Source organism: Pezoporus flaviventris, unplaced genomic scaffold (genome assembly GCF_033815535.1).
Source record: "Pezoporus flaviventris isolate CSIRO_AGI_PZ_B2104156 unplaced genomic scaffold, CSIRO_AGI_Pfla_v1 ptg000005l, whole genome shotgun sequence".
Classification (NCBI taxonomy): Eukaryota; Metazoa; Chordata; class Aves; order Psittaciformes; family Psittacidae; genus Pezoporus; species Pezoporus flaviventris.
This window is the reverse complement of record NW_026892553.1, coordinates 6,057,340-6,082,025: the sequence shown is the minus strand read 5'-3', so window position 1 is coordinate 6,082,025 and position 24,686 is coordinate 6,057,340. Positions and strand designations below refer to the sequence as shown.

The window sequence follows — 24,686 nt, the reverse complement described above, 5'->3', positions numbered from 1 at the left end:
TCAGATGCACTTGTCAATAGGGAAATACATCATTTTGGGTTCTGTGTCTCCATTGCCTCCCATCTCCCCCAAAGTGAAAGGCTGTTTGGCATTCAGTCTCTCAATACCCAGGATCCTAAATCATTTGAGAAGCCCTGCTTGGCTCCTGAAATCCGGTTGCTTTTGACATGACAATCAGCAACAGCTTAAAAGTGATGCTGCTTGAAGACTTGCCTCGAGGAGCAAAGGGAAAGTGTCCTCTGCCATCGCTGGTGTGACTGATAACAAGAAAAGGGGAAGATGCAATGATCTGCATCCTGTTGACACATATTGAGCTAATCCAAAAATATTATTGTCCATATTGGAATATAAAAGTGTAATTTTATTTTTTTTTTGCTGCTGTTTTCAGCTGCAATAGTTTTAAATAAACATTATTATTGCCCTTAAATAATCATTACTTCTGGCACAAAATAAAGCTACAGAACAACACAGGCGACATTCAGAGACTGGACACAGAGAGAAACACATTCACCCCTAACTGCTGGCCAAAGTTATCCATCCCAGCCCTGCTCAGACAGGCTGTGCTCACAGGCCAAGCCAGCAGGTAGACTGCAACAAACCCTCATGTGGGGAAGAACACTCAGTTTTGCCCTTCAGCCTGCAGAAGAGAACCTGCAGGTTCACTGGAAATTACTTCTCAGGGAGTCAGGTGTCAAAATTCCTGATGTTTTGTCCATTTGGAGGGCTGGAAGCAAACCCTGGGTTTGCGTGTGCTCTGCTAATGCCAGTGCACTCCTCCACTGTGAAAATCAACTTCTGCCTAAAGAGACCATTCCTGCAGCTGCCATCAGCTCCTGCCGTATTTCAAGTGGATGAGAAGGGACCGTCATTGCTTTCCACTGGTCATGCTGGCTCTTCCGGCCCCTGTACACCTCATGGTCCCTGTTCAAGCATGAATGTTCTGTTTCTCTAAATAACTCCTTGGTCCCTCATCTCTGGCTCCAGGGACTCCCAAACCCTCTTTATTTTTGCAGATACCTATAAAAAGGTGCTGGTTTGCTCACAAAGTTGCCGGATTGTCCAGGCTCACACCAGCAATTCCCAGCACAATCCTACCCTTGCCATGGCATTCAAACCCACAATTATTTATAAACCACACACAAATGTAGCCATTTCTTAAATATCTGTTCCACAACAGTTAGTGATAAATCAACATTCCCCATCCTTCCCCTTCCAGTAAGTGTCCTAGATAAGAACATGCTGCCCTTCCTGCTGGAAATCCTGTCATGCCTTTGGAGACCTCATCTTCTCCCTTCCTCTGCAAAGATCCACCAAGAAGGAAGGAAAAGTTGTCAGGATAATGAAATAGGTTTTCATTTGTATAGGGGCTACAGTTTAAACCTCAGATAACAGCCCTGAGCCAGATCTGTTGAGGGGTTTGTGCCATGTTATAGAGCAAAGGACATGGATGTTTCCTACCAAAGGGAATAGCGGCATCACTTTGACATCGCCTGTCTGTAAGTCACATCTGGTAAGAAGATGAACCCTGGCTATAATCTAGTGAAACCTTGGGACCCCCTGCCCTGCTCCTGCTCATGTATCCCCCTCACTTCACACAACTCACTTGACAAGAGCACATCATCACACCTCGGCAGTGTTTATACATGCAAGGAGGAAAACTGCAGAACTGAATCACTATATTTGGGGGTGGATTTGCTTAGTCTAAGAGCACTTTAGCTGTCAGAGGACTCTCCTCAAAGGCCTATATGGCACATTTTCTACTGCAGTCAAAAGCACTTCATGCTGATTGCAGTAGCACTGAGATAGTCCCACAGGAATCATAAGATTGAGAAACTCTCCTTCATAACTCAAAACCTGATTATTAAAAGCAAACGCGATACAGACACAAGTGGAAGTAAATACAGGCAGATTTCAAGGCAAAGGTAAAGGTCAAGTGCAGGCAGATTTCAAGCCAAAGGTGAAGATCACTGAAGGAACTGCCATGGACTTGTTTTTATTAAACAGCTTTTCCACGCAGGAAACCCTCAGGTTTGCCTTCAGGTGCAAAGGCAACTGAAAACAGAGGTTGCAAAAGCGCATTATAGCTTGTGTGGGACTGTATCCCCCTTGGACAGGGAGCAGGTATGAATGCAGATTATTCTTTCTGTAATTCTAAGATGGTGGAGCACAATCATGCATTTGGTTCTGCTTTTTTAAGCTTCCTGAGATACTTTGTTGAGCCTGCACTGACTGAAACACTATTCAGTTCCATTTGACCTGGTGTCACTGTATTGTCACATAAACCGGCAATAAATCTGATCTCCTTAAAATGCTTCACAACAACTTCTGCATTCTAAGCCTGCAATACCTCTGCTAGGCAATAAACCAGCACGCTGCAATCCGTGTTGATTCTGTTTCAGGGTGATTTGATGCAGATGACCTGACATGCAATATTTCAAGCTGTGTATTCTATGGCCTGTCACCCAGGCTTCTCTCTGCAACTGTGATGGCTGGAAACTTCATTTACCAGTAAATGAAAAGTGAGACTCTTGTGCAACCCCAGCTCTGCAGAAATTGTCACTACCAGAAACCCACAAATTATCATGAGGCCATAGAATAAAAGAGATCATTGACAGCAATGTGCTTCCTCGTCACTTCCACACTGAGGGTCTGATTGGCAATGAAAGCAAACAGAAATGGAGAGAAGAAACCCATATTACAGCTGTTGGCTCCCCAGGTTTATTCACTGGAGCTCTGCAGTCTCCTAGAAGCACAGGACTGCGAAAAAACCCTGCAGTTTGATTTTGTGCTCCAGTTCTGCCCCACACTCATGGGGGGGCGGCAGGTACAAAGCTGGTTTGGGAGGCCCTGACACTTTCTGTGCTTACTTCACCCACCAGCTGAACACACATGAGCTAGTCCCATTCTCTCAATCATCCATCCTTCCAGTTTGTTGCAGGGAGAGGAATCCCAGCTCTGGGCTGCCCATCTTCTTTTGAGTCTCTTTAATTATATCTCTCTGACTGGCAGGCTCACTGTCAATGATCACAGAGGAAGTCATTTTCACAGAAGGAGGAAATCCATTCCTGTGGTAAGCACAGAGGCAACAGAGCCAAAAGTTTTATGTACTCTTCCAAATTGCACTATCCATACATTTCCTTTCTGCAGGGCAAATCATTTAACCTCCCTACCTGTTTGTCCTCGTCTCTAAAATGAGGAAGGCAGACCTGACCCACTTCTAATGTCCAATGTCAACGGTTTCAAAGCATTCTGAAGTCATTAAATAAAAGGCATTACAAAAGGACTGTGCATTGCTCCTGCCAAGCTGCTATGTAACACATAACAAGAGGTAAAGTATGAAATCACAAGAGGTAAAATAGGAAATCAAGAGAAAGCTTAAATCCCTCCTGAAGCTTCTAAAGGTTAATGCTCTGCCTCCAGATTCAGATGCCAGAAGTGTCCTGGTGACATATGCTACACGTATTTAGGATGAAGAAGCAATCAAGCTGACAAAAGCAGTTGCTTGTCTCTCTGCTTGCAGGAGTTTTAACACCACAATAACAGCTTTTGCCTTAGTGATAAACAGCCACACACACGCTGGGATACTTGTAGGTTTGGCTCCTGTTACAAAGCCTACGTCAGGTGAGGGTCTGGCTCGAGTCCTTGTTCTACTTCTTCTTCCGCCTCCTGTTACAAGTGAAACTGTTTGACCATAGAGCTATTAATACTTCCAGAGGGAAGGGTGGTGACGAAAAAGCAGTCCCGAGGCACAGAGGATGTAATTCAGCTTTTGGACATCAGAGCAGAGATCACATGCATTTCCTTTAGAGGGCCATCGGCTGCTCCATCACCCAGGCACCTCAGCCACAGACATCCAATGCTCCCTTGGTTCAGCCCCATCTGCCTTCCTTAATCTTAGAATGAGGCATTACTGTTGCCACTAGAAATTAATTTAGGGATGCATAAGTACTCATGGGTCTGGGTGTGACACAAGATCACTGCCTTGTGTGCACAGAACACCCGTGGAAGAGCTGGTAGGAGTTTGTAACTGCAGGAAGCTGAGAGAAGCAACCCCAAGAGCCAGATTTTAACCTGAGAATGAAATGAAATCGTGTGTGTTCAAATAAAAACCCTGAAATTCAGGGTCAGAGGCCACAGATATTTAACTGCAAGCTCTGAAAAGAAATGGAATGCGCAGACTTGCTCTGGAAGCATTTCACAGGGGGAAAAAGCCAATCCTAAAATGTGGAGTTTGTTCCTGTAGACATCAGCGGGGATTTTGCTGTGATTGCACACAGGAACTATAGTTCCGACACACAGGTCAGACTTGGAGCTCAGAGTCCAACACATACCATCGGCACGGAGAGGAATGCCAACCAGGGGAAAGCTCACAGGACTTCTTTTGTCCACTGTTTCAATACACCTGATATTCACCCCTGACCACCCTGGCACCACATCCTGCACGTGGCACAAACCAACCTGCCTGGCAAACTCAGCCACTGACCTGGTGATGCAGGTCCCCAGCGGCAGCACCGCCGGTTGGGTCCTGCTGAGAAGGTCCCTCACGCAAGGCAGGAGGTTTAGGATGTGTCCTGCCACACATTCCTATAACAACCCTGACCTTTCCTGGGGGTCTCTCCCAGTCTGAGGTGTGGGGCTCCTGTCAGTAGTAGTGAGATGACAGTAAGATAATAACAGGCTTTATTTGGGGTCAGCCTTCTCCCTGCTCCCCTCCGTGCATAATCTCTCCTTGCTCCTCATGAAATCCCCTGCTTGTTTCTTAAACAGGGATAGATTCAGGATAAAGAGATTTTTACTTCTTATCATAAGCTGACTTGAACCAAACAGTCAGAGAAAGACTCAAAACAAGCTTGGGTGTGTGAGGATGATAAGGAAATTTGGGATGTATGACTGAATGCAGGGGGATCCTGGATACCTCTCTTCAGGGCTTGGAGTTGGCCAAGATCTGCTCAGCATGGGATCTGCATGGAGATGCAAAAGGACAAAACTTCTTCCAAATGCCCCAAAGATAACCCGTAGCCTGAGCACATCTTCCACATGGACAGAGCTTCACCCTCTCGCCCTTATAGAGCTGTTTCTAGGTGCATTTAGTTCTGTGGGATTTACATTTTTAACACTGTTCGTTGTTCTCCTGCCAGAGGTGAGATTTCACTGATCCCCACAAAAACAACTGTCCAAACCAGAAGAAAGACAATTAAATGCAATGCTGATGCTGCTCATCTACATTTTTCTTAGAGAAACTTTGTCTATATCCATGAACATGAGGTGCATTTTGTATTCAAGTCCTAAAGCCAAGCCTAGGATTGCATCCTTTCTCAAGGTGTTCCCTCTTCTTTCACTTCCTCCCTCCCATTCTCATTTATCAGACAATGTCTTGGACAGTAAAACATGGTTTATAGGATTCTCTTTTTATTTTCTGGGAGAGGAAGGCAGGACAATTCTGACTGTCTATCCAAGATTAAAAGCTTTTCCTGTGTATCCCTGTATTTAGCTCACAGGAGCCTGTTTTGTTTAGGCTTTGGGTTTTTTTCCAGGATGTTCTGTCGGTCACCAGGGAATCCTGCAGCCTGCGGATCACGCAGTTTGGGTGCTCTGAAAGTGGAGCTGGAGTCCCTTGGTTCAAACCAGGGGAGCTGCTTTATCCGTTGCTGAAAGGATGCAGCATATATTTAGAATCACTCAGTGCAGCAGCGATACCCACCCTGTTCCCATCAGTAAACACGGAACACGGGCAGTTTACCAAACAGGACCTGCCAAAAAATAACCCCAGGGATGAGTACCTCAACATTGTTTTCCATGGGAATTTAGCACAAGACTGGGGTTCACGGGCTGGTGTTCCCTCTCCATGACAAGTTCTGGTTAGCCTGTTTGAGACAGGGCAGGGCTGTGTTTGGAGATGGATGGGGATAGCCAAGGTACTGGGATGAGGGTATCTGCAGACTGCAGCAAGCAATCGACCCTGTAGCTACTTAGAGGAGTTCCCTGGACAATTGTAACTTATGTTCAAAATCACTTTGATGGACAATACTTCAGGGCTTTTCTTAGCCTAAATGACTATTAAACTGTTAGGACAAAGTGAGCCAAGAATCTCAGATTACATTCCTGGGAGCTGGGCATCCTCTTGGCAGCTGGGAATTTGGCTTCTTCCCGTTAAGTGTCAAAGCCCAATACTTACTCAGAGCCAGGCTTTAGAGTGCTTTTTATTGTAGTTAGGATATTTTCTTCCAGTCTGAGGGAAGCTGCCAACTCATCTTAGCTGAATATGACTCCTGCAACCTAAAATTATTGCCTTATCCCATTCAGCCCATTTCTGGGGACTGGATTAAGAACATATTGACTGATTTATACATTGCAGAGCTTGCCAGCTATCAGCCAAGGCTGATAAGCTGCTCTGTCCACAAGTGCTAACAGAGGCATCTATGCTGAGCCAAAATTAGGACAGAGCTCTATGAGGAATCAGAAGTAGCTTCACTACACCCAGGGGAGGTGACGCCTGAGGCTGTCTGAGACACACAGGATGCCCACCCACGGCTGTGAGCTTGTCCTATCAACCCCCACCCCATGGGATGATGGAGGGAGGTTTAGTGAGGAACACAACTCCCACAGTTCTGTGAAGGAGATGGATTATTACTGCTCACTTTAGCGCATCTGAGTCAGTGTTAGTTCCAGGAACGGATCTGCTAATCAATAAGCAATAGCCAACAACAGTGATGGTGGTTACTTGTTCTCGGTGGCTAAAGGGGAAGACCAGAAGACATTAGCTGACAGTACAACGCTGGATGTACAGTAGAAAACAGATCTCAGTGTACACTCAAACAGCCGAGCAGGTTGGTGGGTGAGATGTGAGCAATCCCTTAGAACAGACTATTCCTGACAGCAGTCAATCAAACCACAGGCCCTGCCGTAAAACCAGCAACTGAGCTTGATGACTGCTTGGGTAAACAGCCTGATCACCAATACTGCCTTCTGGTTTTGCACTCCATAGTCCCACACAGACATGCAGACACACACATACATACAAAGGCTAGAATCTACCTTGAGAAAAACCCAAAAGCCTGCCAGCAGCAGCTGGCACATCCATGTCATTCCAAGAGCTTGGCCTTTAAGGGGAATGCACTCCAGTTCCCAGTCACTAACCCCTGAACTTCAGCTCTCACCCACTAGTGTGAGCTGCCCAGACAGATCAATACTCAAGGTCTCATAACACAAACCCTGTCCTGTCCCTCATGCTGTGAAGCCTCACAGCAGCTTCTGTCATGCAACACATCTTCCCAGCTCCTTCTAAAGCTGTAGGTAGAGAAAGCCTTAACAAGTGTGAGAGTTTGAGTTGCAGCCACTTGCCGTCACTATGCAAAGGAAAGAATCATCTTGATGCCTGGCTAATCTGCAGAACTCATTACCATGAACTGTCATCCAAGTCAAGGGCTTCACAGTGCTGTGTGCACAAGGGGAGGACCCAGAGCTGTATACAACTGTAGTGATAAGGGAACACTGTGCTGTAAGGTACCCACCAACTGGCATTTGGCTCAGGAAGCAGACTGGCTTAGAGAGCAAAGCCCATTACAGGCAGATGCCTCCACAATTTTTACTTAATGGAGTTGTTCTTTTCCTCCAAAGAACTGTTAGGCTATACCGATAAAGGCAAACAGTGGATTTGATATTGATCCCAGCCACTACAGAAATCCCTTTGTTTCTATGTCTCAACAAGAATGGCTGTGTATGTCATTGGAAGAGTATCTCTTCTATTTATTTCCCATCTCTTTGTCCCCACTCTCCATTTTTATAGAGGCATTGGCGCAGAAGTTGGCTGCTTCAGCAAATGAGGTTAACCTCTGACCATGAATTACTGCTCCCTCAGGAGGAAGTGGTAATAAAAAAGGAAACTGCCACAACTACAGCAAAGGCACAGACCAAGGGTTGTACAAATTACAAAACCACCAGCCCCTGAAGCCCATACCAGGGCCAGCCATGCAAATAATGAAGCATGATATAAACACACGCAAAACTGGACTCACTTTGGCCAGAACAATCATTCCTATGCCAAGAAAAATAAGCAGCTTTCCCATTTTCCCTGGAGTTTCCCATATAATGGCTCTCAGGGCCTCTGTCACATCAGAGACAACACGTGGCAATAGACCACAGGCAGCTGAAAACACAAACGATCAAATCATCTCTAGCATTGCTTTTAACTATCGTATCATGCAAGAATAGAGGGCAAGATAGTCCCTGGTGACAGTGCTGCGTTCAGATAAATCAGAGGGAATGCACCATCCAGTGCACTATCAGATATCCATTGTGATTTCCATATGGAGACTGCAGGCTTACTCCAGTCTGTGGCTGGGATTTACATGCTCGTATCTTGAGGCTTCTTAAAAGAATGAGAAAGAAATAAACACCTTTATGATTAACTCCCCTCTGAGGCCCCTCAGGTTGAGCTGCAGAGCCTGGAGGGACCCTAAAACCACTGTCACGTGGGGGAAAGTGGCACAGGTCAGTCATGAGGAGGGAAAGGAAACAGAGAATGAATTCCTGCAGGGCTGTGGCCAGGGAAGGTGGTGCTTCTGAATGAGGGGGTTATGGTCTTCGTTTGGGGGTGTCGTGCACAGGTGGCTTCTTAAAGGAAGATGCTTCTGCCTGCACCTTGCAGACAGGCTATGAAAAACCTTGTTGTGGATATTAAATGCATCCATGCCCTCAAGAAGAGAGTGGTTAAGGTCATAGCAAAGACACCAAGAGTTATTAAGCAAAAAGACACCACCTCTCAGACAGCACGTGCCCAGATGGTTGCAGGCTGGGAAACTAACCCTGGAAAAGACCTATTTCCTTACTGCCTTCTTACATACCTCTAATTTGAGCCACTATCAGACAGGATGATGGAGAAGATGAATCTCTGATATGAAAATACTATTGATGGTCTTACGTTCTTAAATGGTTTTGTGCTAAATGAGGAACATTACAGGAAGCTGCTTCTCCCTCACCTTCATGCTGCTCCCAAGTGAGTCTTATTTCTTACCAGCATCCTGAGATACACGCTGCCTCTCTGCAAGCACCCCACAGGTCTTAAACCTGCCTCTCTTCTCTGAGAAAAGCAGAAGGAATGTCTGAGGTCACAGAAAGATTTGCTGCTTTTTTGCTCAGAGCAGCACAGTCCTTGCAGCCATGGCAGCAGCCCCACGCTATAGTGTGTGGGTCGGCTGCTGGAGCACACAGGGAGCTGGCTGCTCCCATGCTGCTGGCTCTCCTCCTCATTTCCAGCTGCTAAAATGCACTAAAAGAAGCCAGGATCGGAACTGAACAACATGACTTTTCAGTTTAAGCAACTACCATCATTTTCAGGGGGATGTGGCCCATGGAAAGGAGGAAGCCAAGATACTCACCCAGGGGAAAGGAAGTGTTCAGTGGGCGCTTGCTGTCAAAATCAGATCCATGCTTTTTCTCCATTTCTCAAGCATTTCCCCTATCTTGCTTTTTGTTTCGAGAGGGTGGAGGACTGACACCAACATTGCTACAAGACTGAAGCAGTAAATAATTCTTCATCACCATAACATTGCAAACCATTGCAAAATCTCTATTGTTTTCCAGGCCAGCACTTGTAACAAGCTACTGCCAAACTGGATGGTAAAAAGCAAGTATTAGCAGCTGACCGTGGAATGTTTTCCTTGTCATTCAGGGGCATTGCTTTCCTGACTCAAGGAAGAGGATAGAGAACAGTCACATCACACAGAATTGAGTTAATATTAGAGCTGTAAGAATGCCACGACATTACTTGTCAAAGTGACATCTAAACTTCAGCTCAGGTTTCTGGGGCTAGGAGAAGGGATTTGAAGCATGCTATTATTCAGCCATCAAGCTGCAGCATTATTTTGATGTTCACAGGACTAAAAGAAAGACTCTTCTAGGAGAATGCTACATGCTTTAACACAGGCTAATCATTTCAGTCTACAATTTGTGACCATACTCCAACAATCTATGGCAGACAACTCATTTGTTACTTAATGAAACGGCACAGAAAGGCAGTGTACAGCAGCAAAGCTCTATTGATTCTGCCAATGTACACTTACAGAAGATGCAGCTTATATATTTAAACAATTTCTATAAAAGTGTTGGATTTCTTGGTCGTTTCATGCCTATTGAATTTTAATACAGTGCATAAAATTGGCAGAATGTACCTCCTGAAATGCTCTTTGTTACATCTCTGGATCAGTTTCCATCTGCAAGACTGTGACTTCGGTACATTTTGAATATTCCCTTACTCAGGAGATAGCCCCACCGAGAGTGATGGGTTTTCTGAGCCCACTGCAATGTACCTCTAACAGAGTAACACAAAAACCCTGAAATGGAGAATAAAGCCAATATAGCTGGGGAAGAGAAGGATGTGCTGAACCCCCACAGGTGCACCAATGGAATTACATGTCTCCTTGGAAAGGGATCCTGCACCTCACTTCTTTCCACATGAACTGTCATCACTACTTCATCAAGGAAAGTGGGAATGATACCATTACCAAAAGCACATTCCCTCCAGACTGCCCAAGGTCAAACCTGCTGTTCCCTGGAGCAGGGTGGTGCAGTCTACGTCAAACCCAGAGTAACACAATGCTCGTGATGAAACCCAAGGAGTGCAGAGCAATAGCGGCACTGTGCAGGGACACTGGGACAGCACAGTAGCTAGGCATGGACTAGTGGCATAACTGTCCAAACAGGAAATGAAGGTGAAAGTATGGCACTACCAGTAACAGCATGAGAAAGGCTGATGGGGTAGGACAGGTAGGTGAGGGTCTTGCAAAAGCAGATGAAAGAAAACCAAATGCTAGGAGTGAAGGAGATGCAGGAGAGCTGAGGGGAAGATCTGGAAACATGGGATGAGGTCATGGGGAGCTGCGGGAGAAATGAGAGCTCAAAAGTCTGTTTGCCTTTGGCTGATGTGAAAGCAGCAGTCAAATCTTGCAAAGGAGGCTCTGCTGTCAGTGTTGGTGCTCATGCCTGTTGGCTCCAGCAAGCAGCATTTGGCAGATGGGAATAGGATGTTTGGCTATGAATCTTGAAGGAATGGACGACTGCTTTCCTTAGTGCTCTGGGATAATGCTGGGAAGGAAGAGGCAGCTCTTGGCTTTGCAACACCCCCAGCAACCCATTGGTGCTGGCAGGATACTGCAATGGCTCGTGAGCCAAGGCTGCCCCTTCCTTCAAAAGAAGCTGCTAGTTTAATGCTCCTGCAGGCTAAAGATGTCATGAGTAAAATCCCCATTTCACCTGCACAGTGCCAGTTTATGGACCATTAAGTCCATAAGTTGGCTCCTTTAAAAGCCATTTATGATCTGTAGGAATGTTATATGAGTGCACAACGGCATGGAGTAAGGGTGACACACTGTGTGGACAGAGAGAAGTGCAATTCCTCCCCTCCTTCCCAACTGGTTTTGAGAGATTTGGTCCTTTGTTTTTGAAATCCGAGTCTGGACTGAGGCAAACCTAAAGCAGAAGCAGTGGAGCTCTCCTCTGGCCCCTTCCTGCAAAAAGGCCAAGGCCTCCTCTGTGCAGCATGGTGGCTGTTGGAGCAGCACAACTTGCCTTCGCGCTTGCAATTCCACCTTGGATTTAGCCAGTAGCAAGGAACAACATATCCGAGGCTGTCCCTGGATTCCAAAGAAGAGAAAGTTTTCTATGACCTACCAATCATTGCACAATCATATGAGTAACAAAGAGACAGCTTCAGAGCAAACGTGCAGTTAGCTGCAGATGGCAGTTTCTCCAGCAGCGAATGTGGACTCTGTGCTCTGTGGAGCAATGGGCAAGTCTGGCTGTAGGAGCTTGAAGTGAAGAGAAAAAAGATGAAGCAGCAGTTTCATGTTTGGGTTTCATTTTTAAAACAGACTGTGAGTTTAACCCTCACCTGAAGAAGGCACTACCTGATACGAAACTGAGGAGGCTGCTGTGATCAGAGATCTCAGTCCTAATTGCCCAACGCACCAGCCAAGAGACTAAGACAAATACTGCACAAAGAAATGCTAAGAGATAGAAACAGAGATGAGAAATGCACAAGTCAACCTTCAGAGCCCACCTAGCTGCTCTTTAAATCCTTGCTTCTCCTATTGAAAACCCTTGCTATTCCCACCTCTGCTGTTTAATGCACAAAATCCCTGCAGCATTTCCCATTCTTCCTGATGCCCAGAAGACAAAGAATCTCTACAGAAAAAAAGCCTTGTGGCATTGCTAGGGATATTAAGGCTGTTCAAAAGAACTGCTTTGCTCTTTAAATGTTAGGCTGTGAGATAGCAGGTGCCTGCCCCCAGAAAACACTAAGTTTTGAGGTTTTTATAAGGGAGGAACAGTGGGTTTTTTCACTTGTAAGCTTCACCCATTACTGATCCCATGGGCAGAGACAAGCAAAGCTCACCTGCCATGGGACACAGGCTTTACTGTACTGCAGTTTCAATACAGCTTCCCAGAACCAGTCAGTCTCATCCCCACACCATGGTGCCATGGGAGGCTGCAGTGACATCCCTCTCCCATTCAACCCCGAAGCACATTGTCACCTTGCTAGTAAATCCAGTGTCTAACCAGGCTGAAATTCCTTGTTCAGGATGACTAGAGTACTCAGTAGCTGGTGTTCCTGCAGAGTCTGAAGCACAACTTTTATGAGAACCCTGTGTCTTTGGGATATATCCTTAACCCAGCTTTCCAGATGAGGAATAGGACAGAGAGATCCAGTGACTTTTCCAGGAACATACAGGTGGGCTTTGGCAGAGAAACAGCCTGAATCACGCTGTCAAACCAGAGGCTAATGCCCTGATCATTCCTTCCACCTAATGTCTGACACCCCACTGAGTTTAAGAGACTGCTAATGGAGAAACTTGGAGGAGGAAAAGCACGAAACAGGAAGAACATATCTGACTTCATTTACAGGCAAACCAGCAGAATGGAGTGGCTGGGAACTGCGAGGTCTTGCTAGCTTTTTTCTACAGGAAACAGCATCCAAGAAGTGTTATGCTTTATCACTGAAATTCGTGCCATGGACTGTGCTGAAACAAGGGCCTGAGCTGGCCTCCCTGGCCGGGGTGGGAGACAAAGGAGAGCCTGTTGTCTCCAGCTCCACAAAGCCATGCTGGTCCTGAGCGCTATTCCTGGCCTTGCACTGACTCACTCGGTGACCTTGCTGAGAAAGACTCTTATATCCAAGTCTGCCTGCCTGTAAAAGCCATCATGGTCTCCTAAGATTGGATTCCATTTGAAGCATAGACGAGGAACAAAGATGAAATAATTCTGCTTTCCTTCAACACCCACCCTCTGGGGTGAGCAGGAACTGGACAGAGATGGACCTGTCCTGTAAGGTCTCTCTGCACCTCCTTCCTGAATTTACAATTAACTGTGCCCATGAGTCTTGGTTTTGCAGTGCCCCAGGGCTGCACCAAGTCATTCCATCATAAGGACACACTGCAGTCTTGAGGCAGGTGCTTATTTCTTGAAGCACTTTCTGTTTCTATTGATGGCTGCTCACAGTTGCCCTCTGTCCTCTCCAGCATGGCACCTCTTCCTTTCCAGGTAACAGTGGCTGGCCTTGGAGAAAGGATGCCAAAGCTGCTAACATAAAGGTGGAAGAGAGGCTTTCTGCTGGGTGTTTCTGCTTCAAGATTCCAGATTGATAGCTGCTGTTCCTGCCCTGGTCGAGGACAACACAAGGAGCTTAGATTTTTTGTTCAGTGTGGGACATAGCCACCTTCTGAGAAGCCCCTGCACCATAAACGAATTCTGTCATTTTACTAACACCACTCTTCTCTGTTAAAGGTGAAAGGATCTTGAGAATCCAGTTTATTCCTTGCCAGTTATGTTTCTTCATCTAGGTTCAGAGCCAAAAACTCATTAAAGGCAGTGGGAATCTTCCCATTCACTTCTATTGGCTTCAGCTCAAGCTTTTATTCAGTCCCTCTTGGCTTGGACAATGAAGATCAGTGATGGCAGTTTCACTATCAGTGTCTTTGTGCCACCATGTCTCGTTTCTAAAACCTCCAGCACAATGTCCATTTGTCTTTAGCAACTGCTTCCTTTCAGATTTCCACAATAAATAAGTCCATGGAAGAAACATTTCTTTTGGCTCTGCACTGCCCGAAAGCTCATTTGCAGACATTTTAATTTTGGTAGACAATGTCTCTTTGATTCTTTCCATCATCTCAGCACACCAGCCTGCTATTTTTGCCTCACAAGCTTGGCTGCACTGAGTCTGTAGCTCTCTCTGGTTTACTTTGGAGCTAGTGTAATCAGTGATAATCTCAATGCTCTCCTATGGAGGCAAGAAGCATTTACTTGTGAAATCTAACAGAAAGATGGCAGCTCAGTGGAAGGAGGGCTGAGCATATTCTTGCAGCATACGCAACAGGAATCAAAAATAGTGTCATGATTAATGACCTCCACATCACTGCAAGAGGACCACACACTCTCCAGCTGATGGCTGGACTGCAGAGCTTTGCTGGATGGCTTACCCAGAGAGTGGGACATCTGGGGCTGTCCTGGTCTCTCCCCATCAGGCTTCCAGGTCAGTGCTGAAGGGAACATCTCACATTGCTCCAGATGCTGCAATCACTACGAGGTAGTAAACAGGGTGAGAAAATAGGCTAGGACAGGCTGATCCTAAACTCCTACTGCAGTTTGCACTAGGCAGTATGAGTAGGGAAAGGCTGGAGTGGGTGTAGCAGCTATAACACAGCTTTTAAAAGTCTTTGGAGTAAGCACTAAAATATTTTAAGACTTAAGTGATAAACTGGGGCGCAGTGTCCCTCTGGTGCCAGTTAAAAAGCCCACAGTATAAGATTCCAGCCCTGTGCTGTCGGTTGAATTAACCCTAACACTTTTGTGATCAATGTGGCTAGTGTCTTGATTAATGTGAGTGCTCTGGAAACGCCAGTGTTGGTCTGCCTTGCCACTTGTCAAGGCCTGTCTGTGCTTTTTTTTCCTCTAAGGCTTTTCCCCCTCCACTCCAGTTATTTGAATCAGACAGTTCTAATTGGTGAACATGCTTTGAAGACGTGAGCAGAAACCTTCAGTGTAAAGGGAATGTCTTCAGAGTACTATGGAAATGAACCATGTTTCTTAGCCTAAGTGCTAAGAATATCCTGGTTTATCCCCAAAGAGAGAGAAAGAGGGAATTAGAATCCAAAGAAAAATAAATAAAAAGAGCATTCTTGGTCGCTCACTCTGAGACCTACGGCTGGAGAAAACCCATCTTTCTCACACTTTGAAGTTCATATTCTGGCGAAGGAAAAGCTTTCACATGGAATCTGGCCTCTAACTGAGGAAGGTCACTGCAGGGAGAAGATCTGGACGAAGGAACCTTAAAAGACATGAAATACTTTTCCTACCTGAAATACTGTGTATGGATGAAAGCTGGCTTATGAACTCCTGCCTCATTAGGGGGGTACCTTTGTCTCTCTGCCACAAACGCTAGCAGAACAAGCTATCAAACCCTGTGCCTGCCTCCCTTTGTTGATGGCTATTTGTTTTCCCCACCATTTCTCTTGTTTTGTACTCTTGGCTCACAAGTCTGTCTCCTGCTCCAAACCAGTTGATTCTTCCTATGAGGCATATGGGCCCAGGGCCTAGATTATATTTATAAGCTGTAAGGATCTCCCCAGGCAGACTCAGTTATAAAGGAGTCGAGTCAAACAGCTACAAGGAGATGTTCAAAAACAACCTTGGAGAGGAAACACAGAGAGACAGAACATCACATATTCCTCCCATGTTAAACCTCAAAAAAACAGATATGGTTCAAAGCAGCATATAACGGGAGATGAATAGTCTTTACCCTTTAATCTCCCATGTTTTAGCAGAAGGATGAAGTGTTCTGCTGTCCTCTGGTGTATGAACACACGTGTTTAAGAATTTTTCAGGCAGGTCCCCAATGCTTTTGCACTAGTGCAAGAAAGACTATGTAAGGAAAGATCAGGCTGGGAATGGGGCACAGATGCAAGCAGTGACAAGCCTCAACCAGACAGCGAGGAAAGAACCCACCAGGATGGTAGCCGGGATGGATAAAAGGTCACATCAGAGGAAAACTCCTCATTTCTGACAGTTTTCAAGAACAAAACTGCTTGCGGTATATTGCTGTACTTACACTTCTGCTTTGTTGTTGCCCTAAGTGACTGACAGGCTTCTTCCAGCTTTGCTTCGTGGCTTTGGGTGATTCATTAAACCTTTTGTCTTATTTCCCCTTCTTGTATAAAGAAGAAAGTTGCACAGAGACTGTTAATGACTGCGTGTGCTTCCTGTCCTTTCCTCTGAAGCTGCCATCCCACAGAGGAGCAGCAAGTCACCAGAAACGTGCCCGTGGCTCTGCTGGCCCCACATCTCTGGCTATGGGGCTTCTAATCGCCTGTGCACGACTGTGTATTTGAACAAGGCTGTGCAGGAAATGTTTGTCCCAGCTACAGAAACATTTTGTTCCCGTTCTGTGTTTGAAGCAAATGGGGTTTTCTTCAGGCCTTTTTGTCTCCTGTATTTTTCAAAACAAAGGAATAAGGAAGCAAACGTGTCTGCAAGAAGCTGCATGAAACAGCCACAAGAGAGCCAATGGACTTGCTACGTAGAGGACTCCTGCTAGATGTATTGAGCACAGTTTTCCCACCTAATTCAGGCTTGTGTCTTGAAAGCAGACCTTGCACCCACAGGAGATCACCAAGCTGCAGGCAGGGCTGGGATGGTGCTTTCTTTCCCTAGAAACTGCATCCCTAGCTGAAGTTACTCCAAACTGAGACTTCCCACAGAAGGTTTCTGTTTTCATAACATGCCATTTTCCAGTGAACAATGCTTTCATCACAAAGTTCCCCACCCTGTTTGCTCACAGACTGCCAATGTGAACTTGTCTTTTGATCCCCAAGGGACTGAGGATGTGTGTGCATAAAAGACAGCCTGAGCAGATTGTGGAGAGAGGCACACCCAGCGATGGCTTTGCAGCTCTCCACAGGATTAAGGCAGCTACTGTGGCAACGCTACTGTCTGTGTGAGGGATGCAGGGCTGGGAATAGACTACATATCCTACAAAGTGACGGCTTTAGTTCTGTCTACTGGCTTAGAGACCTATATGTAGCCAGCACCTCACCTGTCCTGGAGGTTAGCATATGCCTCCTAGGCACCCTATACCTCAAATAAATAATAGCCGAATTCATAGGATGTGCCCTGTTTTATCCCAGAACAATGCAATGAACTGCAAGGCAAATTAGCAGTGTCTGTTTCCACCACCACTTCCGGGGACTGGAATTTACAGCGCATGGAAAGCTGTCCATCCAAAACGTGCTCTAGATCCTCTCAGGAAAATGATAAAGAACTCGATACAGCAGTGAAAATCTATGGGCCTGCCAACTTGCTGTCCTTAGACGTAGTCCCTACCCTTCTTCTCTCCTATCGAAGATCACCAACACAGAAAAACATGAACACAGTCTTTCAATCCCTTACCCTGCTCTGCTTTCTTCTATTTCCGTAGGCGAAGCTCAGCTCTGGCAGCCCAAGCCAGCACTCACCAGCATAGCACACAGCTGTGAATATCAGCACTCCCCAGCTGAAAGGGCAGGAGCTGCTTTGGAGAATAGCTCCATCCCGCAGAATGTGCCTCTGGTCAGGACCGTCTCCACAAAGCTCTTAGGAAAGGCTGTCTTTGTGTCTCAGTACCTCTACCTGAGGACACGGGGCAGAATTACCCATATCAAACTTAGATATATAGGTTAAACTTGTCTGTTCCCTCTCCTCCTGAGGGAGGCAAACAGGCATGTGCCAAAGGTTTGTAAATCAGAGGTCTGCACAGATGGGATGAGTCAGAAGAGTTCATCTCTGCAGCCACGAAGCACAGCAACCCAGATCAGACACCCCGCATTCGGACAGCTGCATTTAGGTTGGACACATTTTACCTTTGGCTAAAGCTAAACACAGCACACAGTGGAGGATGCAATTCCAGGCCCTGCTCTGATCAACAGCCATTCCCTCTGCTGCACTTCCTAGATACATGACTACTTGTGGTGAGCACCAACAGAGAAGCAAGACAAAGCAAAGGGTTGCCCAGCCCTTCGTCCCCTGCCAGGCTGACAGAAGGGACTGACACATGTAATCCTCCACATCAGGCCAATGCCATAAAGGATGGAAGATGCTCCAGGGGATGGCCAAGCAACTCCCTGGGGCAGTCTCTAGTCTCACAGACTACACTGCCTTGGTCCTAAAAACACCCAGTGCTTCACAACATGTGAGGCCATAGCCCTGATACTGATAAGGCCAAGCTCTTACAGGTTATTTCTCTCCATCCCAGTTGTCTGGTATTTCCACCAGACACAGTAACCTCCATCTCCTCACTGTTATTATTCTACTTAGATGACAAATACTGCCAGGTGCCTTTTCAAAGCTAAAAGCATTTCATTTGGAAATGAAATGACCTTTTCTAGCCTTATTTCAATTCCCACGAGTATTGTGAGGCTAAGACGTTTGTTAATATTAGCAAAGAATTTTGAGTTCCTTGGCTGTAATAACCGCCGTGGCAAAATAAGTTGTATTATGATGAAGAGGTTCTAGTCCAGTTAGAAAGTTGTTTCTCCCATCTGTATGAACAGACCATGCTGCTGTGTTAGGGAAGTCTGCTAGGACTCTATGAGGTTGCCACAGGCACATGAAGATGCTCCGGAACAAGCTGTGCCATTCCTCCAACTGTACTTCTCATTTTGCATATTTTGAGGGAGAAAATCAAGAATGAAAAAGGGTTCCCAGGCCCACTCGGCCAGGTTCTCACACAGAATTCCTGGTGAAACTACACACCAGAGGCACTTCATCTCAATTAAAAGTTCAATGAAGTTTAGCAGCAGATAAAAGGTTATGTGGGGCATTACACAACCATAGCATGGTTTGCCAGCAGCTGGTCACTGACCTCCAACGACTTCTTAAACACCTCCATGTGAATGAAAAATAAATGACAGTTCTATAAAGTAGAATTTTTATTCCTCAGTTAAGCTCCCTGTAAGACTGGGCTTTGCGTAACTACTTGGAAGTCCATTACTGTAATACAGATGTGGGGAAGCTGTATGTTCTACAACTTCATGTTAGGGATAGAAAATGCATTTGTCATCTCAGAATGATCTGGGCAGTTGTATGGAAATATATGTCATTAAGAGGTGGCATCATATGGTGTTGAGAAAAGCATTCCTGATTTAACACTGTGCATGAGAAGTGATGCTTCTTGTTCACAGAACTGGAAATACCTGAGGCTACTCCGTGTGCAATTCACTGTTTGAATCTGGGACATTTCTACACCAGCTATCAGTTCTGACCCTCTGCCCTGCAAGGATAACGTATGGATTTGTACTCACAGAACTATACTTATGTCTCACTTTGCTCTAATGCATTTTATAGCACACATATTTGTTATGCATATTAATAATTTAGAAGTGTATAATAGAGGCATGAAAAACTTCTTAATACCCTGGTCACAGCTCAGTTTCACTGGAACCCCTGATACACACTCAGATAAGGTGTAATCCTTCCCTTCTTTTGAAAACAGACTGAGCAAGAGCAACAAAACCATGTAAACAAACCCCACCATTCAGCCACTGGGACTGACAGTGCTTTACTGTAAGGTTTAATAGGTCATTTAACCCGTGTCTCATTTGTGGCACTACTGGGAATGACAACCTGTGCAAGCAGCCAGAGAGCTTCCACCACTCTCCTCAGCAGCACAGGGCAGTGGTTTTTGAGCCATATACCTGGCATGTGCACTGCAGCAGCACAGAATCAGTCCCTCCCCATCACACCTGAGTGCTGGCTGTATTTCCACAGGTGCCCCATAAGCACATCAGGACAACTCCCAGGGCACCTGGCACCAATCAAGCCCCGCTTATGACCCTCACAGCTGGAGCTGCTCCGGCCCAAGAGGCACTTACAGCTGGAGCAGCCCTGAACCAGGAAAAGACAGAGGTTTCCCAGGGCACAGGAGAAAGGGGGAGCATCGGTGTGTCCCCTGCCAAAACCACACTGTCCCCACCAACATGGGAGTGCTCCCCCCTGCTGAAATCATGCAAAGGCATGGACAGGCTGGAAGCCTGCACGCCTGGGTGGACCTGTCGACACCCAAATGCACGGAGATAATGCTCAGGTGACACAGAAGCAGCTGCTGCGAGAGATGAGGGAGGCAGCTGTGCTATATAACACCATCAGGGCTGCCTGAAATAGCCTATTCAAACAAGAAACTTTCTCTGTGCTCCAAGGAAAAGAGATGCCCAACAGTGGCTGCCACAAAAAGTACAGGGAGGACAGAGGTGGCATTCCAGCAGGATACACTGAGTGGCACAAAGGGAATCACAAAGTTCTAAATAACCAGGGGAGAGGGGGTAAAGACAGTGCTCCTGCAAGAGAGCCTGATTCTCAGGTGGTGTCCCTCTGCACTCCCCTTCCCCTGGAGCCCCGAGAGCCCCACCACCCTGGCCACCTTTGGGATAAGCAGGGACAGGACTGGGGGAAGGTGTTGCCACCTGATGCTCACGCAGCTCTGGCTGTGCAGGAACAGGCAATGCAGGGAAGCAGCGGGGAACAACTCGGCTCATTTCTTTGCCCCATCCCAGGCAGCAGCAACAGGAAATCCAGGAGCTCTGTGAAATGACAGGGAGGGAGGGCGAGTGAAGTCCCCTTGCCTCGGCTCGTGACGTCTCTCCTTCCTCCTTTTTTTTCTTTCCTGTCCCTATAAAGTATCTCAGAATCGCATCAAACTTCCCAGCGAAAGCAAACCGAGCCCAGCGGGGTGGGGGGGAGGCAGAGGAGAACACCTTAGGTGGGCACTGGCCATGCCCAAGCCCCACTGGCTGCCGGCTGCCGCCCCCGGGCGCTGCGGGGTGGCCCCCGGCAGGTAGCCAGGAAGGGGACGTGGGGCTGCCTCTTGCCCTGAAGTGGAGAGCTCTGCTCTTACTGCGATCCCTGCGGCACCTGCACCTCGCTGGAGGCACACAGGGAAGGGAAGGCTCTGCGAAACTCCCAAACTCCAGGCAAAGGACTGCTCGGAGCAGCGGCTCGCTGGCTACAGGAGGAAAGTTTGTGCCAAACTTTTGTGGTGCTTTTGCTCTGCTTTTTAACCCCTCGGGTTACTCAGGCTGCGCACCACTGCCGCTGCCACCCCGGGAAATAGAGAACGAGGAATAAAGTTACTGTGAAAGGGGAAAGAAAAGGGTAAAACCTGCACCTCGGGAAGAAAGGAAACAGAATCCACAGCCCAAGGATGAAGCAGTGAATGGAAAGAACGATTTAACTGGAATCAACAAGTGGGAACTCCTGCACGCCTCGTCCTTCCCCTCCCTCCCCGCTCCAGGGCGCAGCCCTCCACTAACTTGTTGCTGGAAAGAAAACTCGTCCCGGGTTGCGGACCTTTCCTCCCGCGCCTCGCAAGGGAATACCGCAGCCACCGGCGATGCTGCCCGGCCCGAGCGCCGCCCTGGCCGTCTGCGCCCTTCAGGGGCTGCTCCTGGTGCACGGTAAGACCCGTTCACACCGTGATTTCGCCGTTACCTCGGGGGGGGACGCCCCGCTCCGCGGCCGCCCCGCTCCGCACCTCAGGGCGAGTGGCGCGCGGTGGACGCTAGGAGGCGCTCAGGAGCGGCGGGCAGGCGCGGAACCGCGCCCGGCGGGGGCGCTGATGGGGATGGACCGGCTCCGGGAGCAGTGGGGATGGGGTGATGGAGCCGTGTGGGGACCGGCGCTGTGCGGCTGCAGCCCTCGAGGAAGCGCTCACCTTTCATAGCTCAGTGCCTAACTCACTCCTCATACAGCTCTGTCCCCTCCTCGGCCCAGGCGCTGGGTCAGGTTCCCGGTTCTCCAGCTGTCCTTCACCCCACTCCAAGTGCGCTGTGTCCCCCGGGAGTTACTCCCGGGTTTATAGCTGAAAAAGCCAAGAGGCAGGTTAATGAGATTTAGAAGAGCTTTTCCATCTGCCGTATGAGTTTTCATTATCTCATTAAGCGTACGGATTTTGCTGGATTACCACGCTATTCATTCAGGACACTGCACATGGTGTAAGAGAGATGGTCTGTTATTTACTGGGGAATTCCTTATGACAGTAATGGTTATTTCTTTTACATATATATATAGTGAATGTATTTCACAGCACCAGACTGGCTTCTTCAGCATATTATAATCTTCTTGTAGTTTAATATCAAGAGGACAGCTTCTGGAAACACTGTGAAGCATCACTGTTCTTGAGTTTCTTGCATTCATGCAGGGATTTAACGTATTCCTTCTGCAGAAAGGAACTGGTTTGCAAGCACTAACCCTACTGAATTCCACATATCCCCCACAGTTCCTTCCCCACTGTTGCCTACAGAATAAAGACCTAAGCCTGAGGTTGTGCTCCAAAGGGTTCATCCAGGTTAAAAACCGAAGCAGTAAACAGCATGGGTAGAAAGGAGCTGCTCTACCACAGAAACCCTGGTAGTGGTGCCTGAGCTAACCCAGAGATGTACCACAGAGTCCCATGCCACACTGTGCAGACACCGGCACCCACACCTTGAGCTGCACCTGGAGCAGTGCGGGAAGCCTGTGCAGCCCTCGGAGAATTCCCATGGCGTGCTCCATCTGCTGACACGTGCGCAGCAGCCAGCTGCACGCTGCGTTAGGCTCAATGTCAGAGGAGCCTGGAAAAGCCTTCCACAGAAAGTGTGTTACCAGGAAGGCAGTGTAAATCACTGCATGGTCATTTTCATGGATCGCAGAGAGATAATGACAAGTAGTTGGGAGAGAGGCGGAAAAGTGTCTTGCCACAAGTGTTCCTGAGGCTCTGGGATGAAGCGGAGCACAGTGCAATTAGAGGAGCTAGGTGAAAAGCCTGGCTGGAGATGCTGCCCACGTTTCAGGGCTGAGTTGGATCCTCACGTGCCAGGTTACCTTCCTAATAATTTTGGTCCTAATAATTTTGGAATTTGGTTCAGACTAGTTTTCCTATCAGTGCCAAGCACAGAGAAGGCAATGTCTGCATCCTGTGACAAGGAAAGGAAGGCAAGCACATCGCTAGCTGTCCCTGTAGGCAAAGGCTGATGATGGATTTGGAAACAGTATTATGGATGTCAGACCTTTGTCCATCATTAGGAAAAGATAATATGTTAGCACAGTCTCAGTGTGCCCTAATTAGGCTGGAAGCCAAAGTGAAACAGGACCAGGAAGTCAGAGGATTCTGGATAGCTCTGATATTATCGAGGTATTAACTCCTCAGCCACCTTTCCCTCAAAGTTCATCTCCAGCAATGATTTCGGCTATACTCTGTTTGACCTCCCAAGGCACAGACCTATTCTGCACGCTGCAGGTTAATCCTGCTCCGAGATCTTTGTGGTCAAATTTAGGCAGAGTTGCACTGAAGAACCTGACTGATTCAAAGCCAAACAATTTCCTCTGCAATGCAGACAGAAGATTTTACAAGTGCGAAGGACACTCAGTACCTGAGGTGCTGTGGGAGGGCAGTGAGGTGCAGGGGATCCATCCCATTAGGACCTTGCAGGTCCCCAAAACTCTCTCAGCTCAAACCAAACCTCAGCACAGGAGTCTGAGTGTCCTTTCCTCCTGTAGTAGCAGCTGATTGCAACCTCTGTCCTTATGCTCTGCATGCTGCTCAGTGGCTGGCCAAGGCTGCCTAGGCGTACCAGGGATGCCAGAGGACAGAAGTGAACCATAGCCTTCAAATTCATCCAGATCAAAGGATGAATTTGGATGAAAAGGATGAAGTTCTCTACTCCTGACTCTGTGCTTTCAATCCTTGTGGGTATTTATCAGGGTGAAGAGACCTCCCAATAATTTCCTGCCTTGTTATAAAACATACCTTCAAAATCTTTTATGCACCTTTAAATTTACTAAGACACTTCCACACCTGTCGTTACATTTCCACTTTCTTTTTGCTTATGACACAGCTTATGTCACTCCTTGGAGTAACAGTTAGATCTTTCTTCTCAGAACTTATGATGTAGTAATTACTGTGCAGCTGGCACATGTTTTGGGTATGGAGTGAGTTGGTTAAAAAGCAGCCCTTTAAACAACAATCTGCAAAGACTCTTTACACTAGCAACACCTTGTATCTTGCATCAAAAATTTAGTATCTTTTACCCTCTGATGTTATCATTAAGAAGATTTTAATATATGAGCAATCCAAATAACTCTTCAGGTGTTGGGGTAAACTCAGTAATTGCAGTGATTTAGTACTGGAAAATGAACAAGATTAAAGAACAGAACTTAGGTCCTGCCTGATCCCTTTGAAATTAAAGCACGTTTTAAATTGACTTTTTTCTTCTTTCAGTTTGCAACCTCTTCTACAAATAGAGTAGAATGGGCAGTTTGCCTTGCTATCATACACATTTCACTTACACCATGTCTCAGGAATTGAGTCAAAAGGTTCGGGAGCTTCAGCTTTCCCAGTTTGCCGGCCAGGATGCTCGCTATGCTGTCGTGGGGCCGGAGGCTCCAGTCAGTGCTGGGAGGCTGAGGACTGGCCAGCTGACAATCCTGGCTGTCTATCGGTTCTAGCAAACCAGAAATGTGTCTCCTAATTGGTGTTATTCCTAAACATTTGCTTTACTGTGGGAAAATGTTATAAAAAGCAGAGGAGCCTTTTTTTCAGGCTGTGATATATGAGCCTCCTGCCTGAAGCTGCCACACTGGAAACCGACTGGAAATCTCCTTGCACTAATTCATCCATTTAAGGCAAGGAA

General features: G+C 47.0%; 1 protein-coding gene and 2 long non-coding RNA genes across 4 annotated transcripts in view; 1 reads left to right on the top strand and 2 right to left on the bottom strand.

Moving 5' to 3' along the window:
- LOC133265388 (uncharacterized) overlaps positions 1 to 4,645 on the bottom strand; it is a 31,945-nt gene extending 27,300 nt beyond the window's left edge. Inside the window, exon 1 of the long non-coding RNA XR_009741944.1 lies at positions 4,484 to 4,645. This is a non-coding gene — a long non-coding RNA (uncharacterized LOC133265388). The remainder of the gene's footprint in view (positions 1 to 4,483) is intronic.
- A 747-nt stretch (positions 4,646 to 5,392) lies between these two features.
- Positions 5,393 to 21,469, bottom strand: LOC133265387 (uncharacterized). The gene is made up of 3 exons (XR_009741943.1): positions 21,330 to 21,469; positions 20,484 to 20,600; positions 5,393 to 5,648 (listed from the first exon to the last, which is right to left on the bottom strand). It is a non-coding gene; the product is annotated as an uncharacterized LOC133265387 (long non-coding RNA).
- The window catches only part of LOC133265375 (vascular endothelial growth factor receptor kdr-like), a 124,572-nt gene continuing 120,607 nt past the window's right edge, over positions 20,722 to 24,686 (top strand). The window contains exon 1 of one of the 2 annotated variants that reach the window (XM_061445834.1): positions 20,722 to 21,473. In XM_061445834.1, coding sequence (XP_061301818.1) covers positions 21,410 to 21,473 — 64 coding nt within the window. In that variant the 5' untranslated portion in view covers positions 20,722 to 21,409. The remainder of the gene's footprint in view (positions 21,474 to 24,686) is intronic. The other variant, XM_061445837.1, reaches the window with a different exon arrangement.